At 36.4% G+C, this 19576-nt stretch overlaps 1 protein-coding gene and 1 pseudogene across 2 annotated transcripts in view; one reads left to right on the forward strand and one right to left on the reverse strand.

Moving 5' to 3' along the window:
- The window catches only part of LOC125832759 (beta-galactosidase 17), a 48521-nt gene that overhangs the window by 23294 nt on the left and 5651 nt on the right, over positions 1-19576 (forward strand). Inside the window, exons 1-14 of one of the 2 annotated variants that reach the window (XM_049511957.1) lie at positions 6983-7220; positions 7861-7965; positions 8907-9102; positions 9991-10079; positions 15182-15262; positions 15874-15968; positions 16487-16557; positions 16812-16902; positions 16979-17096; positions 17174-17269; positions 17345-17393; positions 18556-18743; positions 18845-18916; positions 19378-19527. In XM_049511957.1, coding sequence (XP_049367914.1) covers positions 7002-7220; positions 7861-7965; positions 8907-9102; positions 9991-10079; positions 15182-15262; positions 15874-15968; positions 16487-16557; positions 16812-16902; positions 16979-17096; positions 17174-17269; positions 17345-17393; positions 18556-18743; positions 18845-18916; positions 19378-19527 — 1620 coding nt within the window. In that variant the 5' untranslated portion in view covers positions 6983-7001. Of the gene's footprint in view, positions 1-6982; positions 7221-7859; positions 7966-8906; positions 9103-9990; positions 10080-15181; positions 15263-15873; positions 15969-16486; positions 16558-16811; positions 16903-16978; positions 17097-17173; positions 17270-17344; positions 17394-18555; positions 18744-18844; positions 18917-19377; positions 19528-19576 lie in introns of those variants that run through there. The other variant, XM_049511963.1, reaches the window with a different exon arrangement.
- Positions 723-4590, reverse strand: LOC125831347 (uncharacterized; annotated as a pseudogene).

Raw genomic sequence — 19576 nt, forward strand, 5'->3', positions numbered from 1 at the left:
TTTTTGTTGAACAATTTTTCACGTAAACAGTTATCAATGTTATTAATCAGTATTGCTGTTCAAAAATAATTAAACTGTATTGTTCATTTTTGTTATTAATAAGTATTGTTGTTCAAAAAAATAGTTTGTTATGATTTGTGTATCAATGTTAATTCTGATAAATAAATTTTAAGGTGCAATTATAAATAAAATGTTGGTTAACGTATAAGCTAATGTATCATATGCATAAATAATAAATAATTTCAATAAAGTAAATTCCTACATCATATTATATAACGTTTGTTGTATCATATATATTAATTGGTTACTGTATCATTTACATAAAAACATACACAACCTATATGTTAGCAATAAGCTATTAAACGTGTATTATAAACTATATATATTATGATACATACATTAAACAATTAAGTTTGTAAACAGTTTATTTAACACAATAGTTATGAATCGTGTATCATATACTATATATATTATGTTGCACGTATAATATTAGTTATAAATAATGAATCATATACGTTAAAGTTTCAAAAATCTATTTGTTAGTAATATGTTATTATATCTGATTACTTTGAAGATACATAATAACAATGAAAACATGTATCAGCTACTATATATGTTATATACTGCACTTTTTCTTTATGTAATGCAATAATGTGTCTGAAATTTAACTTTTTATAAGCAAAGTATGTTGGTTCATACTGTATCAAAACAGACTAAAATTACTACACTACATGAACCAAATCTTCTTCTGGTGGTTGTGTGACTACACTCTTAGGTTTTGGTGGATCATCATTCTCACTAACGTATGCACCCTTAGCCTTCTCACTGCCATAACTCCACAACAATTCTCCATATCTTTTGCGTAGGTATTCAGGAAGAAAATCAACTAATGATGTTTCGATTTGGTCGCTCAGATACTCCGCAAATGTAGCAACATATAACCCACAGTCTCTACAAAAATGCAGAATATCAGTTATAAACTTAAATCATACATGATTCAAAAACAATAAAAGTACAATACTTACAGGCTGTCACTCTTTTGTTGCATAATGTCTTGGGCAAATTCAACCATGAAAGAAACTTGTGCCTCTAAAAGTGAACCATAATTATTGTCCTTGTACGCATCACAATCAACAAAATTTGTTCGCTCAATTTTTTCAAAGAATTCACTGTCCATGAGGTAAGAAGGAAGCATTTTAGACAATATTTTTATCTCGTGCGTAATTGCTTTTTCCTTGAGCCTAATGAAGAGTCATACACCCTTATTACTCTATTTTTTAGTTTACAACAGCCAGCACCCAATGAAATTGTCCACCGCAATTAACTGGGATGGAAACATCGTCTACAAGATGCCATGGTAAAGCATTTGGGATTTCAAAATCTTTGATGATGTTAGTGATTGACCTCTCATATACAGATACAGCTGAAGCGCGGTCAATGTGTTCTTAGGTACTAATAAGATCATCATCATTAGCCAGGTAATACCTTTCATAGGTATTTTTGATGTGTGAGATGAACAAGCAGTTGGCTGTTGTGTATCTGTATTGATTCATGTTGCGGAGTTTTGATTTTTTACGGAGGTAGTAAAAAACAACATCGATGTGCTATAAAAAACATGATAAACAAAATTAGAAACTTGTAAAAAAAGGTCTATGATAGAATTAATACATTAAATGATAATCTAAACAAATACTAATTTGATAGTTTATTTGATTGTATCCAGGATGATTTTTTGTAGCATGTTGTTCTATATCAATGTATCTGATATATGCTTAAATTGTTTCATTAAGAATTTTACCTAATCAGTCCAACATTTGTTTGGCTGTGACATGGCATAGAACCAGTTCTTGTTAATTGAAAATGCAACAACAAAATTCATCATCTCAAATTCAAAAGAAGAGGCTTTTGATCTGTATTTATCCTCCGATGATTTCCTGTGATAATATTTGTATTATCAATTGGTTACATCAAAATAAGTTAATCCAAACATTTACAAAATATATGTATAAAACTTACTTATTAGCATGATTTTTGAGAAGCCCATTGGTTAACCACTGCATATACTCATCAATTAGTTTAGACGAAGGTTGATATATAATCCAACATCCTTCAAATGGAAAATACATACGAACATCGTCATCCAATTTCTGTTTTCCTTTATCACTTGACCCAAAAGAAGTCACGTATGGAGATTGAATAATTCTTGAAGGCATCCTGTTTCTAGCCGCAGAATTCTTTGAATGACTTCTAACAACAATCTCGATGGTTGAAATATCAGTGGGTAATTGACTATCAGACAACAAATCATGCATGCCATTTAAATCCTTTGGATTGTAAACACACAATGGTTTAGCAGGAATAGGAACTTTTCCTAGATCGGATACAAGTGCATCTATTGCTGCTTCAGTTGAGGGCAATATTGTTGTTGATGTGGAAGAATCCTGTATAATAAGATATTATATTTTTTAGTATCATTGCATATAATAAATATTAGTGTCATGATGCATAATTGATAAATATACCGATGTATCAACTGTTATTCTAAAAGGCATAAAATGACGGATGTTGTGTTGAACTGTGTCAGCACCATCTTCATCCATGTTTACTTCATTTAAAGCTTGTGGGGCTTGATGTGCTTTATCATCCTGAATATAAGCATGTTGTATGTATCAGTTATCCATTATATTAATTATGTATGATATATATATAAAAAAGAGGATAATGTATCAAAGAAAATTGTAATGTTTAAAGTTTTGATCATACCAATACCTTCTTAGGATCATTTGCTTCAGTATCAACATGAGTACTTTCATATGTAGGCTGGAGCGTTGAAACACGCTTCATTTGTTGTTGGTTACTGATATTATGATCAATCTATATTTGAATTTTTAATAATAAAAAAGGTGTTAACATAATTGTTACTGAATTATTATTTAACATAAGTGATGAATATAAAGTTGAAATATATAACTGATTAATGAGATAGAAGATTCGGTGAATCACCTTAAATATATATATGATCTATATGTGCTGAACTTGATGTCCACCCTCATTAACAGATACACCAACCTCAAAATCAGCTACACCAACTGCATCAGCAAAATCAATCCGTATATGTGAAGATGGTTGTTTATTGCTTGATTGAGGATTAACTTTGTTGTTTTCCTTGTGTCGAGATAGCATCAACTGCGAGTGATTTTCCTTTATCAAGATTACAAGTTCCTCAAATTTCTTGTCAACCTATAAAAAAATTATAAAACAACAACTACAATTAGAATCAATATAAAGAAAAAAATAATAAAATCAAAATAATTATTTACGTAATTCTTCAAATGATCTTTCAGTTCTTCAATATCTAGAATTACATAATTGACTTTTTGAGCATCTGCAGAACCGTGTACATTAGCAGCCGGTGTCGAAGAACCATCTGGAATAGAAAATGGTTGATTTAATGACACATTGGACTGATCTGGCTGACTGGGTTCTGACACCTTTGTTTTAGGTGTATCCACTTTCTTTCTTCTTTTTGGTGGTGGTGGAAATGATGTATCAGACACTCTAGATGATCTCCTTAACAACTGTTCGGGCGGTCTTGTGGAGAAATCATCGAAATCAACAATGTTATTCGGTTGAACTATCTTGGGATTGACAGATGTTGTGGTGTGTGAAGAAAGAGGATCATGTTCATCTTCAGTTAAATCAAAAACTGCAAGTTTCTCCGGTGTTGGCACAATGTTTAAACATGCATTCTGGAAAAACAATTTCTTTTTAATATTAAGAGATAAAATTATGTATCCTAACACAGAAAAAAATGATTTTAAAAATACAAACTTGCAACCTTACAACTATATACTTAATTATGTATGAAATGTAATATAACATGGGATTCAATGTTACCTCTTGAAAAATGCTAGTCATAAGCATTTCAAACTTTGGCTTTAAAGCCACAACCCTTCAATTGCAAATTCTAGGGATGACATTCCGTTCTTTGACAGCAATTTCAGGATTTAATTGGGATGCAAATTCATATGTCCATACGTTAAGTGCATAAGACATTCCATATAACCGATACAACTGTTCGCTAAGATTAAAATCTTGTCGGAGTGAATCCATGAGCTTTGTGAATGCAATCTGTCCCCAAGGATATACTTGATATCTACCATCTTCAACCATTAAAAATTCGTTACCAGATATTAAAGAATCACCAGTTTGAGCCAAAATGAATGTATAGAGAAAGTACATGATAGCCATTTGGAGTGCATCCTGATTATTCTCCCAGTTGCCCATTAGAGATCGTTGGACTAGATGATTCTTGCTTACACTTTTAACTGCACCAGGAAAATATTTTTGGAATAGCCTACAGGGAGTTGATTCTAGGTATTCAAATTCTTTGGTATTGCCTTTACATTTAAGACCAGTTATTATTGCAAATTCTTTGATACCAAATTTCAAGATAACCCCGTTTGCATGCCTAATATGCAGCACCTTTGAGTTGCCTTGTTCCAATTCTAACAACAACAAACATTTACTGTTTTGACCCTGAAAATTACATTTAGGAATGCCTAAATAAGGTCCAAAAATTGTAGCTCTAAACAGTCAATTACATCATCCCCTATAGACTTCTGGAACTCCTCCAAAAAATTTGTGTTAAAAGGGACACCAAACCTTATGGCATGTGTTGGTACCTTTTTTATAACATATTTGATTGACTGCAAAATGAAAAAGAAAATTATACTAAATAAAAACACCAAATCACACTACACAACAAGTAATGATACATAATAAAAATAAATTGATACGTAGAAAAATACATGCTACTAGACTTTAACATAATCGTATTATAAAACTTGATATATTATACAGAAGGATGCCCTATATGATATATTATTAATGGTGCCTTTTTTATAACATATTTTATGATACATACATAAAAACACCAAATCACACTACACAACAAGTAATGATACGTAATAAAAACAAGTTGATACATAGAAAAATACATGTTACCAGACTTCAACAGAGTCATATTATAAAACTTGATACATTATACAGAAGGATGCTATGTCTGATACATCAACGATTTTTTTGTTAAATTTGACAAGTCTCTTTTTCATATTGGGGTTTGTCATGTATCATTTTTTTCGATACACATATAAAATAAGGGTTTTATAAGTTTCGACTAAATCTCAAATCAGTATGTATCAAACTAAGTTAGGGTTTTTGAATGTATCATGATTTAACCCAATAAACAATATTACACATCCAATTAATGTATCACTCAATTTCAGTCTACGATATCAAACACAATACAAATCACAAACAAGTTTAATAAAGATTAAAAACACATACTCTAGGCAATGCAGGTCTGGAAATAGTGGGTGCTGCTTTTCTTCCCCTTTTTTGGGGGGTTTTTGCAACCTTTGGTTTAGACAATTTTGGCATATCTTTGGTCGATTGATTAATCAAGTTTAATGGGTCATGCAAACTTTTTGATCTAATTTCTGCCCAATTTTCATCATCAGAGTCGTATATTGTTCGATTAGTATTAGAAAGATTTGATGTAGGATCAGGATCCATATGTATTAAGAAGAAGAAATCGAAACAAAATAAAAATTGAAGGAAGAAGATGAAAGCTACAATGGCAAACTTTGGGAGAGATGACGGAGAGGACAAAGTTTGAAAAGGGTTGGATTGAGAGATAAAATTTTTGAAAATCAATTTGGGATAATGATCTGTAACTGAAAAAATATTGGAGTGAATTTAGGGAGAAAAAAAAGGAGTGACATAGGGAGTGGTGAAACGTGGAAAGTAAAAAATAATCATGTATCTGACAAATTTGATATTTAAGTAAAATAAGGGATTTAAGTAATTTTTTTAAAAAATAGGGAAAATAAATAATAAAAAACTTAAAGTTGTGTATTTAAATTATTTTTCCTTTAATGAATCAAATGCAATAAAATTTTGCCAGATGATTTTTATGATAGTCTAAATAAAATAAAATGATTTTTATTGGTGGTTTTATGATAGTCAAAGCAAAGTAGAATGATTTTTATATTACAAGGTAAAGAAAAGTGACCTTACATTTATGTTATGAAAATATATATGACACACTTCTGTTCATATATTTCAAAGTTCAAATTAGGTGAAAACTATTACACTTTATAAAGTTATTCAGTGCTAATAACTATTTCCTCGCGGTTCATATTCATTAAATTTGTAGCAGACCTATTAAAATATTCATAAGCTTTAATGAATTGTTTGTTGAAATCAAACTTATACATCTCAAAGTGAAATTTAAGATCAAACAAGGTTACATGAATAATTCCATTTTTTTCTTTTTTCAAAAAATTATTTTAAAAAATATCATGTATAAATTCATTAATGATAGCATCTTTTCTCTCCGGTGCGGCGGTGCAGGTAATGTTTGAGAAAAAATTACAATAAAATGAATATCATTTTCCATTTTTATCCTTTTGATTATTTTCAAACTATTTTTGAAAATAGAAAATGCAAAATCGTAAATATGAATAATTAACTCTCCCAAATTTATCATCTAAAATATATAATTGAAGGACAAAAATAGAAAAAATTTTCAACAACTTTCTTGAACATTAAATAATTAACTTATTTTGAACGTCTTAAAAATTCATTTATTATGAACTAGAGAAAGTTTAAATTAACCTACAAATTATGTTACTTTTGTGATAAATTTACTCGATTTTTTTAATTACTTCTTCCGTCTAAATATAATATAACTTTTCTTAAAAAGAAAAATTTAAAACTTAAAGAATATAAAATGATCTATGAATCTTTGTGTAATTTTAATTATCATATTAAAAATAAATAAAATAAATTTATTTTGGATAAACTAAAAAAAATAAAATAGATAGAATAGAGGGAATACACTAGTGAACTTTTACGTTTGACCACCATTTACTACAAATCATAAATCATTCCTTCTTACCTAACGCACAGCACCAAAGATGACTCTTTAACTTTCAATGACTACAGCACTGAAGAAAAACGGCATTTCCAGTTCCCGAGCAGTGGGATTGAGATTCAGAGCGGCGGCAATGGTGAAAAAACGACGCGTCGGAACGACGATCTTCATTCTCCTCTTAGCTCTCTTAGCATTCGGAACTTTCGCACCTGCCTTTGCTCCGCTTCCTTCTCTCTCGTCTTCTTCTTCCCGTTCCGACATCGCCGGACTTAATTTTATGGTATGATTGTGAAATTTTCTTCTTTATTAAGTACCTAATTCAAGTTTTTAAGAATAGTTAGAGAAGAGTACCACTACTTTTGGTTGAAATTTTGATTATCTACAATATGAACTTGAATAGACTTATTAGGAGTAATTTTTATTTGCAGTTAATTTGGATTAGTCAATGTAGTAGTAGGTTAAGGATCAGCATAAAAATACTCTGATTCTGATGAATTTTATTGAGCAGATGGTACAAGGTCTGTCTGGAGTAGTTTAGGATTGAGGTGTAGCTGATTGATCAATTGCGCTTAATTTGTGTATTTAGTTTAAGGATAAGCATAAAAATAGTCTAATTCTGATGATTTTTTGTAGAGCAGAACGGATACAAGGTCTGTCTGGACTAGTTTACGATTGAGGTGTAGCTGATTGAACAATTGCACTTAATTTGTATATTCACTTATTCAGTGTGTTGAAGTAGGTTAATGATCAGCATAAAAATAGTCTAATTATGATGAATTTTAAGAGTAGAAAGGATACAAGGTCTGTCTGGACTCTGGAGTAGTTTAGGATTGAGGTATAGCTGATTGATTAACTGTACTTCATTTGTATATATTGCTAGAACGCTCATTCAGAAGTTGCATGCTTCTTTAAATTGGCAGGGTGATAAGAACAAATTTGAGATTGCAGATGATATGTTCTGGAAAGATGGAAAGCCTTTTCAGATCATTGGCGGGGACTTGCACTATTTTCGGGTTCTTCCAGAGGTACTTCAGTCCATGAGTTTTATATTCATAGCTGAATATTTCTGATCATAGTGTATAATCTTGTTGAAACACCCGCGCATACACAGATGTAAAAAATAGAGTGCTCCTTTGAAGTGAACGAAACTTAATTGATAGCTAACTTCATATGCTCTTGATGAACTCTATATTAGGAAAATGATGATGGAAAGGTAACACTAGTACTGAAGTAATCTGTCCAGAGAAAATAATTTCATTTGGTGCAGATTCTGCATAAATCATATAGTCTCTTCATCCCAATTATGTGGCATACCTTCCTTCTTAATGTGTCCCAAAACGAATACCATATTTCCTTATTTGGAAAAAAATAATCTTCTTAGTTTAATCTTAATGAGATGATTTATAGTCACACAGATGTCTAGGGATTGTTTTAGACCACAAATTTCAAAAGCCGTCTTTCTTAAACTCCATGCCATGTGAAACTCTGCCAGATTCAAATCCAAGAATCATTCATGCATTCTAAGGCAATAGTTACTGGGTCCTATTTTCAGAAAGTTGAATTTTGTATTTGAGGCAGAGGAAGTAGATGTCATGATGACAGTCATGCATACAGAATTTCTCTTACGCGGAATTTGACAAGTTGTCTCATCTAAAAGGAATTATGTTCTTTCCATTTAAATGTTCTTTGAAATCCATTATAGTGTTGTACAACTTACCTATAAAAACAACACCATAAATGCCATTCTGAGTTGCTTCTGTTGTTGTACATCAAACATGTTGACAAAACTTGTAGTAATAGTTCATGGGTGTACATTAAGTTGAAAGTCAAACTTCCACTTTTAAGTCCTTCAAAGAGTGGTGAAAGCTGACAAATGAAGTTTCTTTTATCTGTAAGTTATGTTCTATTTTGTAGCTTGGTAATATCAATTTGAATTGAGATATTGATGTATAAATACTCGCTTTAGTACTGGGAAGATCGACTGCTGAGAGCAAAGGCATTGGGCTTGAATACCATTCAAACATATGTCCCATGGAATTTGCACGAACCAAGGGAAGGTCAACTTGTTTTTAAAGGAATAGCAGATATCTTTTCATTCCTCAATCTATGTCAGAAATTGGATCTCCTGGTGATGCTCCGAGTTGGGCCTTATATTTGTGCAGGTTAGCCACGACTTCTACAACTTTGAAGTTATCTAGTCACTTGTGAATAAAGTTTTTCCTAAAGTTCACCTCCGTCATCTAATTGAATATAACCTCAGTTCTGATATATTATAATTGTAGTAGCTGTAAGTTGTTTCACTTGTGAAATGTTGGAGGAAGGACCAAGATCCATAAAGTTTATTGGGAAAAACTAAACCTCTTCTCTGTGTAAGAGTGAATATCTCAGTAAGTCTATGTATGTTCGTAAAATGTTAACTCTTTTGAGTATAGGGAACGGGTAAAATCCCTCTTTGTCAATGTTAATTCGTAGAATGTTAATTTTTTTGAGTAAAGGGAATGTGTAGAATCTGTATTTGTATACTGCCGCCGTAGGTCTAGAGAGTTCTTTTAACATTTTCTATTCAATAACCCAGGAAAAACTATGCACGGCTCAAAGATTGCAAGTATCTTTAACCAAGTAGCAAAATTCTGTAGTACGCCTTTACAAATTGAAAAAAAATCTGGATGAAGAAAAGAGGAAGAAAAGATAAACTCTAGATCTTCCGGAAAGGGTTCTCTAACTGTCAAAGGGACTCTAATCTCCTTAACTCATATATACCATAGAAGGCTTAAGGAGATATTACTTACAAACAAAAAGGCTCAAGGAGAAATCATCCTTTGTAAGGATGGACATGAAAAACCATATCGTACCTACTTCATTCTACAGGTGAATTGACAATGTTCTCATGTATAACTTCAATAAGCTTCTCCATGTGTACTTACATAAATAAGGTAGGTAATTATTGGATATCACTGATTTACTTTTTCCATATTTTGCTGCATGAGCTTATCTTTTGGAAATGTTTATGATGTGTTTTATGCCAGAATATTTTTTACTTCTTGCTGCAGAGTGGGATTTTGGGGGTTTCCCTGCTTGGTTACTTACAATTGAACCTGCTGTAAGACTTAGATCATCAGATCCTGCTTTCATTAATTTGGTATGTTTTCTAATACGACTTGATTTAGTTGCTTATGAATTTCTTTGTGGTCTTATATGCTACACAAGACTTTCAAAATCCCACATCCACAAGTCAAATTCTGACCAGATTAGGCTTGTATAGGAGCTCACACTCTTGTTGTGATGAACTATGCATTGTCCAAGGGATTCCAAGTGTACAATTGTAATGACCCTCCTGATCACTTTTGTTTTTTGCCTGATGTGTGTAGTTTAGAACATTCCCGTAGCGACCCCAAGTCATTTACAACTTGCTGGAACTGACAATTCGGTCACTTGGTTGTTCGTTTGGTAGTTATGCGATTTTCTAGTTTTTGGAGCCTTTTCTATGATTTCTTGGAGTGGACGGCGTTCCACGATGGCTGTTGCTTGATTGGATCCTATTAGAGAAATCATCACCCCGGGGTCGTTCTTTCTAGCTGGGCTGGGAGCGTATTGCTGGCTAGGTGGACTCGGTGATTTTGGCGATCGTCCCAAGCCCTCTCTTTTGCAGCCGGGCTGGGAGTGTGCTGCTGGCTGGGTGTCCCCGGGTCGCTCTTTCTAGCTGGGTTGGGAGCTGACTACATAATAGGACGATTTGCGATATTTACCTCACCCCCGGGTCCCTCTTTCTAGCTGGGCTGGGAGTGGATTGTCTGGTTGGGTCCCTCGAGGTCACTCTTTCTAGTTGGGTTGGGAGTGCACTGCTGGCTAGATGGAGTTTGATGGGTTATCTTGGTTACTTTTGGTTGGAATCCCGATTTTCTTCTGTCTCATTAGACTTAGCTATTTCGTGTACTTGTTGGGCTTATAGGGGTCCGTTCAGGTTTTATTTAACCTTGTGCACGAGTGTACCTTCTGAGCTTATAGGGGTCCAATTAGGTTTAGTTTAGTTGTACTTAGTTTATTTCTGGTATGATCGTGTGCTTTCTTTTCATATCCGCTTTGATCTCTCTGTGTCTAGATTTTATCCTTTCTTATTGTTTTTAAAGCTCAGTCGGCCTTTGATGCTTACTGAGTACCGGTTGTTTTGGTACTCATGCTACACTATGCTTCTACTTTGTGATGCAGGTCCCAGTACCAGTTACCAGCGGTAATTAGTTCTTACCTTTTTTGTAGCTGTGATTCGGAAATGAGGGTGAGCATTTGACGTTTTGGGTTTTTCTTGTTTCCTTCTTTGTTTTAGCTACTCTTATTACTTTTCGAGACACTTTGTTGTGGTCCACTTTTGGGACTTGTTCTCTTCTTTTAGAAAGCTTTGTACTAGTGACTTCCAGGTTTCGGGAGAGATTTTTGTAAATATTTATTTTGGTTTGCTTCTGCCTTGTTGTCCTTTGTTTAGATTATTGTTTTTGTTAGTTTCTACCCTTACGCTCATTACTTGATGTTTTGAGTTACAAGTTGGCTTACCTATTGGTGGGGTATAGTAGGTGTCATCATAACTCGAGAAATCGGTTCGTGACAAGTTGGTATCAGAGCCCGGATCAAATAAAGCCAAGGCGGGCTGCTGACATAAAGTATCGTACCTGTGATCACATCGTCCGATGCCTCAGCCTCCGCCCTCGCTGGAGCTTCATAGAAATGACTATGTCCGCCTTTGCCCTACCATCAAACCTACCACCTGACCTGCCTCTCCGGGGACCACCTCATATACCCTGATGACTACCTCTATAGTCTTGACCCTGACCACGACCTCTAGCTGGAGGTGCTGGTTGAGTTGGTAAAGTTGGGGGAGTTGTCTGAGGAGCGGGAGCAATCCGACTATGCTGATGGCAGTCCCTGGCTTAATGACCCATCTCACCATACTCAAAGCAACCCTTTTGAGGGCGACTCCCAGGAGAACGACCACCATGGCCTGAAGAACTCGACTGAAACACCTTGCGGCCTTGACTCGAACCCACCTCACCCCGACCACCATTTGATGTCTGAAAAAATGCCTGGGTAGGCCAACTAGACTGACCATGTCGAAACTGTCGCCCTGTCCTGTCATGATAATCTCTAGACCTGGGGTAGAAGTCATTGTAGCTGCCTTCATGCCTAGCCCTCTTCTCGTTGCCCCCTTGGGCCTTGCGACAAAGATGCTCCATAGTAGTGGCATGGTCATCTACGTCTAAAAAGAATCGATCCACAAAAACCAAGGACTGGGTCTCAAGTCGAAGCTGTAATCTCAACCCACTGACAAAGCACCTGACCCTCTCCTCCTCTGTAGGCAATATCATCTCCGCATGACGGGAGAGCTTGTGGAACCTAGTCTCATACTCTGCCACTAACATGGAGCCCTGCTCTAACCTGCAGTGCAGAACTGATCCCTGAGGCGGTCTCTGACGGTACGAGGGATAAACTTGGCCAAGAAGGCCTTAGAAAACTCAACCCATGATATTGGTGGAGACCCGACTGGCCTGGTCTGCATGAATGTGCGCCACCAATGCCTGGCTGGCCCGTCTAGCTTGTAAGCGATGAAGTCGGCCCCTTTGGACTCCGCTAGACCCAAAGTCTGAAGCCTCTCACGGCAAGTAGTTAGAAACTCGTGGGTATCCTCACCCACAACCCCAGCTACACCAGCACCAGTACCGCAGGATCAGCCTACAGTGAGGGCACGTCAGATCCAGGTACCACCTGAGTGAATACAACTCTTGGCAGCGGACAAACCTATGTCGCTCGAGGACCAGAAGATGCTTTGTGTGTTTCTCAGGTTGACACCACCGAGGTTTTTTGGGGCTGTGGGTGAGGATACCCACGAGTTTCTTACTACTTGCCGTGAGAGGCTTCGCACTTTGGGTCTAGTGAAGTCCAGAGGGGCCGACTTCATCGCTTACCAGCTAGACGGGACAGGCAGGCGATAGTGGCACACGTTCATGCAGATCAGGCCAGTCAGGTCTCCACCGATATCATGAGTTGAGTTTTTCGAGGCCTTCTTGGCCAAGTTTATCCCTCGTAGCGTCAGAGACCGACTCAGGGAATCAATTTTGTAGGTTGGACCAGGGCTTCATGTTAGTGGCAGAGAATGAGACTAGGTTCCACGAGCTCTCCCGTCATGCGGAAATGATATCGCCTACAAAGGAGGAGAGCGTCACGTGCTTTTTTCGTGGGTTGAGATTACAACTTCGGTTTGAGACCCAGTTCTTGGTTTCTGTGGGTCGATCCTTTTTAGACGTAGTTGACCGTGCTAGTACTATGGAGCATCTTCATCGCGGGCCCAAGGGGGCAGCGAGAAGAGGGCTAGAAACGAGGGCAGCTACAACGACTCCCACCCAGGTCCTAGGGATTATCATGACAGGACCGGGCGACGATTTCGACAGGGTCAGTCTAGCCGGCCTCTCTTCAGGCATCAGATGGTGGTTGGTTTGAGTCAGGGCCGTGAGGTGTTTCAGTCAGGTCCTTCAGGTCATGGTGGTCGGTTTTTTGGGAGTCGCCCTCGGCAAGGTTGCTTCGAGTGTGGTGAGATGGGTTATTGGGCCAGGGACTGCCCTCAACATAGTCGGATTGCTCCCGCTTCTCAGGCATCTTTACCGGCACCTCCAGTTAGAGGTCAGGGTCAGGACTGTAGAGGCTATCATCAGGGTATACGGGGTGGTCTCTGGGGAGGCAGGTCAGGTAGTAGGTTTGATGGTCAGGGCAGAGGCGGATATAGCCATTTCTGTGAAGCTCCAGCGAGGGCTGAGGCATCGAACGATGTGATCACAGGTACGATTCTTTTATGCCAGCAGCCGCCTTGGCTTTATTTGATCCGAGCTCTGATACCAACTGGTCACGACCCGATTTCTCGAGTTATGATGGCACCCACCATACCCCACCAGAAGGTAAGCTAACCCATAACCCAGAACATCAAGTAATGAGCGTAAGAGTAGAAACTAGCGAAAACAATAATCTAAAAAAAGGGCAACAAGATGGAAGCAAACCAAAATAAATATATACAGAAATCCCTCCCAGGACTTGGAAGTCACTAGTACAGAGCTTTCTAATAAAGAGAACATTTCCCAAAAGTGGCCTACAACAAAGCGTGTCTCAAAAAGTATTAAGACTAGCTAAAACGAAGGAAGGAGACAAGATAAACGCCAAGTGCTCACAACTGTAAAAAAAGGCTGGAACTGATCACCGCTGGTAACTGGTACTGGGACTTGCATCACGAAATAGATGCAGAGTGTAGCATGAGTACCAAAACAACAGGTACTCAGTAGGCATCAAAGGCCGACTGAGCAAAAAGGGTAAAAACAATAAGAAATGATTGAATCTAGACATAGATATGAAAAGAAAGCACACAATAGGCAACACTAGCCTAACCTAGACTAAAGACATCATGCTCACAGTTGACGATGAACAAAACATACAACAACACTTAACACATAAGCATGCAATTCTACTAACATGGTACCACACCCGAAATATGGCCAATCGATCCTAACACAAGGTATCTAATCAAAGTAAAGTAAGAAATTGGTACCCGCTCCCAATCCACATGCTTTTACACAATTAAGATCAATCTAATAGAAAGGAAGCCATAGCCTACCTTTAGGCCGACCGTGCGCGCTCCAAATCACTTCGCCGGAGCATTTCCTTCCCGAACGGCCTTTGAACGCTGTCATGCTATCAAATGTAGGATCACAACGTTAGTACAGTCGTTTAGACACCAAAATTGTAACTAAACAACTTCCATAATTGCTTTTGCGGCCTTAGAGCTATCAATATAGAGTAACTTTTTATCCTTCGGGGTGGCCCAGTGGTTTGGGCTTGGGACTTCCATGTTGGAGGTCTCAAGTTCGAAACCCTTGGCCAGCGAAAGCAAGGGGTTTGCCTTCTGGGTCGAGCTTGTCACACCGGGCTTGCCTAGTGCGTGTTACCTCTCCTATGTGGTTTGCGAGCTATTGCATAGGAGCGGGAGTTTTACCCTGTGTGCACCCAAAGGGTAGCGGCTGTGGGTTTCCCTTGTCATCAAAAAATATAGAGTAGCTTTTCATCATAAGCTCGTAAACTAGGCCATGCACTTGCACTTTAGCTTTCTTATAATAAAAAAAAGAAAAGGAAAGAACAAAATGGCAACTTTTTTTGCATTTTCTGCTTCATTTGCTCATTTTTTAGTGATATTTACATACTTATATATTGATACAGGTTGAAAGATGGTGGGGAATTTTGCTGCCGAAGATAGTCTCTTATGCTTACAAAAATGGCGGCCCTATTATAATGGTTCAGGTGAATTGCACTTCATAAAGCTGGCTTCAATATAACCTAGCTACTAATCCAGTTAAATGCAACTCCACATCTAGGATGATAGGTTATAGCAAAATGTAATAGTAAAGCTACGCGCTGTAAGTTCTGACCAAATATGATCTGTTATCTGTAATTGCTATGATCTGCCCAGCGAAATATCTCACTTTGACATTGATCAAGGATCATAGGAGCCTGAATATGTTAATAGTCAAGCATAAATGGAATGTCTTGTACAGTCTATTGGAATTGTGTTAGTCTCCTATAATGAAACATTGTTTTGGCAAAGTTGGAATCTACAGAGCTAAAATATGACATGTATTCTACCAACCATCTGAAACCCCATTGCTTGTCTTAGTAAGTGGTAGATTTCAAAACCCATGCGTCACATTTGACCTTAATTTTCGAGTAACAATATGAGTAAATGATAGGTTCAAGTTTCATTATTAAAATCCACAGAGGAGATATGAAGGGTATGTACTTTAATTTTATCACATGACGGAGTACTTGGCATTCCATGATTTTCTTTCTACCATATTTCAGTTTTTGTATAAGCCAATAGTTGTTGATTACACTGAATGGTGAAAATGGGACAGATAGAAAATGAATTTGGTTCATACGGAGATGACAAGGCCTACCTGCATCACTTAGTGAGGATAGCCCGCAGACACCTTGGAGATGATGTTATTCTGTAAGTCTATGTTATGCACTTGGTTGTTTCCTTTCTTCTTCTTCTTCTTTTTTTTGTGAGAAAGGTAACATTATATTCATCAGCACCAACTTGGTGCTGCTATCAATATTTACGATTACAGAAGGTCTTGTTTAACTTACTAGGAGTCAAAAAATGTTTCTGCATCCTCTACATAATTTCTTTGCACAAGAAATGAAAAGACAAAAATCAACTCATCTTGGTTATTTCCTCTCTTTTGACTTAAACTTTCTCAGAAGTGTAATAAAGTTGCTTGGTGCTAGCCTTTCAATTTTTTTCTTTCCATGTGTGTGTGTGTATCTTCAGATTCTTGTGGGATCAACTGGGTATGTTGTTGTTGCATGTGTGTGTATGTCTGATTTCTCCCTGAATTTAATGTCACTTCTTCCTTGAACATGCTTGATACAGGAAATATCTTTTACGGCTCGGTTTTTATATACTATACCTTACCTCCGTTTTTGTTCTGGAGTTTATTATATTGACTACCTGATGGTTAACAGATATACAACCGATGGAGGTTCAAGAGAAAATCTTAACAAAGGGACTATTCCTGGAGATGCTGTCTTTTCAGGTAGCAGTTAATAACAACCTGTAAAACTTACCAATTCGAACCAAGTAAAGGTGCTACCATTTCGATCAATGTGGTTTGTGCACGTGATAATAGCTATTTGATAATTAAAGATATTAAGTAGCCTCCTAAAACAATTATGCGAGGATACTTTAATTGGTAAATATATTTTAGAAAATCTGTCTGCCTTCATAATGTGTTATTTTTCTCTTTGGAAGTTTTCTGGCTCTGTTCTAATCACCGATTCTTAATTTTAGCTGTCGATTTTTCAACTGGAGATGATCCATGGCCCAACTTTAAGTTGCAGAAAGAGTTCAATGCACCAGGAAAATCACCACCGCTTTCAACGTTAGTGTCTTTTTGTTTGTTCCTTTTCTATCTCACATCAGATGCTACAGATGATGTTGATAAGTTTGGTATCTAGGGAGTTCTACACTGGTTGGCTCACGCACTGGGGAGAGCATATTGCAAATACTGATGCAACTGTAACAGCATCTTACTTAGAAAGGATCTTGTCAAAAAATGGATCAGCTGTGCTCTACGTGAGTTTCTAATTCTTCTTTTACCATAGTGACATACCATTTCCTGATACCAAGCCAATTTATACTTTTTCTCCTAGATGGCACATGGTGGAACAAATTTCGGGTTCTACAGTGGTGCAAATACTGGTGCAGATGAGACTGATTACAAGCCTGATCTTACATCCTATGATTATGTGAGGAAGTTTCTAATATTTTTCGGTTAAAGTTTGTTGCTCTATCATAATCAAACTGAAAACCATCTTGTTCAGGATGCACCTATCAAAGAATCTGGAGATATAGACAATCCAAAATATCAAGGTGTACTAATCTGAGTATATACATGTACTCTTGCTTTAATTTATCATGAGAGAGGTTTTTCTTCGTCATCTTTTAACTTATTATGGGAACATTTATCTGAAATTGTACCAATGGTTAAACCATTGGGTCATGAAGCAACCTGTATATAATATATTACCAGTTCTTACTTTACTGCTAATTGGCCTAATGTGTTTTGAAGTTTTTGTTTTGTTTGTTTTCTGCTTGTCCCTTTCTATGGAATTAATTTTGCACTGGTGGATGACTGGAATTTTACTAGATTAGAGGATCAAAGGGGTGTAAGAGATTTTTACTATTCAGTTTGGGACTCCTTTTTCTATTCTTCTTTTTTTTTTTCCCTTAGAAGGAAGAAATACTTATATTTTCATGGACAAAACACTATCATGGGAAGTGAATGATGACTATCTTTTTTCTCTCGAATGATCAAATTATTTTATATCTCGTCAACTGTTTCCTCTTAATAGCATAACAACCAAGGACCTAGACAATTTAAAAAGAAGTATTTCTTTGCATCCAGTGTAGGATAGGAAAAAGATGAAGAATCTGTCCGTGTTAGATTATGAATTTGTAGGAGAAGTATGGCATATGTTCCTATTGTTATACACTGCAACAGAGAACTACCAGGCATGCGTATGTCACTTATGAGAAGACTCATACAGTCTGAAGAGGAAATTTCTTAGAACATTGTTTAGAGCTAACAGGGAAAAAAAAGGAATTAGATGTTTGTTTAGAATATTTGGGTCCATTGGCACCCAAGGGTGTGGCCTAGTGGTCAATGAAGTGGGATGAAACCAATAGATACTTGGGTTCAAATCCTAACATAGGCAAAAAGTGTTAAGTGATATCTTCCCATCCGCCTAAGCTACTTGTGTTGGTAGGAGGAAACTAGTACCCAGTGGAATAGTCTAAGTGTGTGTAAACTGGTCCAAGAAGTGTTTTTGGGCTCATTGCAGCTTTAACTTTGTTTTTTAAATTTGAAGTAGACACCAACTAAATATCCCTTATGCCTAGAAAACATCACTTTAATGCAATGCGATTTTTTCATGAAAATAATTTGCTGATCTTCTATGAGATATTATTTTTTCTATTTCCAACTTTTATTTAAAGAAAATTTTCTGTTAGCTACCTAATTATCTACTTTCAGCTCTTCGAAGGGTGATTGCTAAATATACTGCAGCACCTCTTCCTTCAGTTCCTTCCAATACTGAAAAGAAAGCATATGGACTTATTAAGTTGCAGAAGACTAAATCGTTGTTTAACATAGTTGATACCACATACTTTGATGGTGTCACTGAATCTGAAAACCCACTTGCAATGGAGTCTTTGGGCCAGGTATAAAACACTCCTGTCATTGGATGCATTATTCATAGTTCTGAATTTGTTGAGTGCCTGTAGGATATCATCCACCTCTTTCAATGTTTTTGCTTGTTCAGATGTTTGGCTTCATGCTTTATGTTTCTGATTACAAAGCAAAAGCTAATGGAAGTTTGTTATTCATACCAAAGGTAAGTGGTTTTGTCATATCACTGGAAAGCCTTCTTTCATGTGTGTGTTTTCTTGAGCTGGGTTGAAAGTTTCCATTTAATTAGTACTGGTAAATGGTTTTCACTTAAACAACTGTATTCTTTTCTACTTCCACTTTGGAGATTCACTGATGAGAATAGAGCTATCCCTTTGTGTCTCATTCATGCAGGTAGTGCCTGAGTTTCTTCTCCTTACTAAGAAGCTGTATCTTTGTGCTATAGAATAATATGTTCAATACACTTTGTGCATCCGGTAATATGACAGCTAGCTCATCTTTGCCGATTGGTAGAGGTGGACTTACTGTTTGTGTTAACCTCTTTGGGTTTGGGTCTGAACTTGTAAAAAAAAAAATTCAGAAGGAAAGGAAATATTTGTATGAATTTTATATTTATTTTTTCACTGTCTCAACTCTATAAAGGAATGACTCAATATAATTTTGCAGGTGCATGACAGGGCACAAGTATTCATTTCATGCCCTTCAGATAACTATGAAGAGAATCCGAAATATGTAGGCACTGTAGCTAGATGGTCAAATACTTCAATCAGGCTTCCTCATACTCAATGTACTTCGGATAGCAGAATTTATATACTGGTAAATAGCACTCTCTGTTCTTCATTTCTAGCAAGGCTTTTGAGTTATG

This window comes from Solanum verrucosum, unplaced genomic scaffold (genome assembly GCF_900185275.1).
Source record: "Solanum verrucosum unplaced genomic scaffold, falcon-dt-bn FXZP01000102.1, whole genome shotgun sequence".
Lineage (NCBI taxonomy): Eukaryota > Viridiplantae > Streptophyta > Magnoliopsida > Solanales > Solanaceae > Solanum > Solanum verrucosum.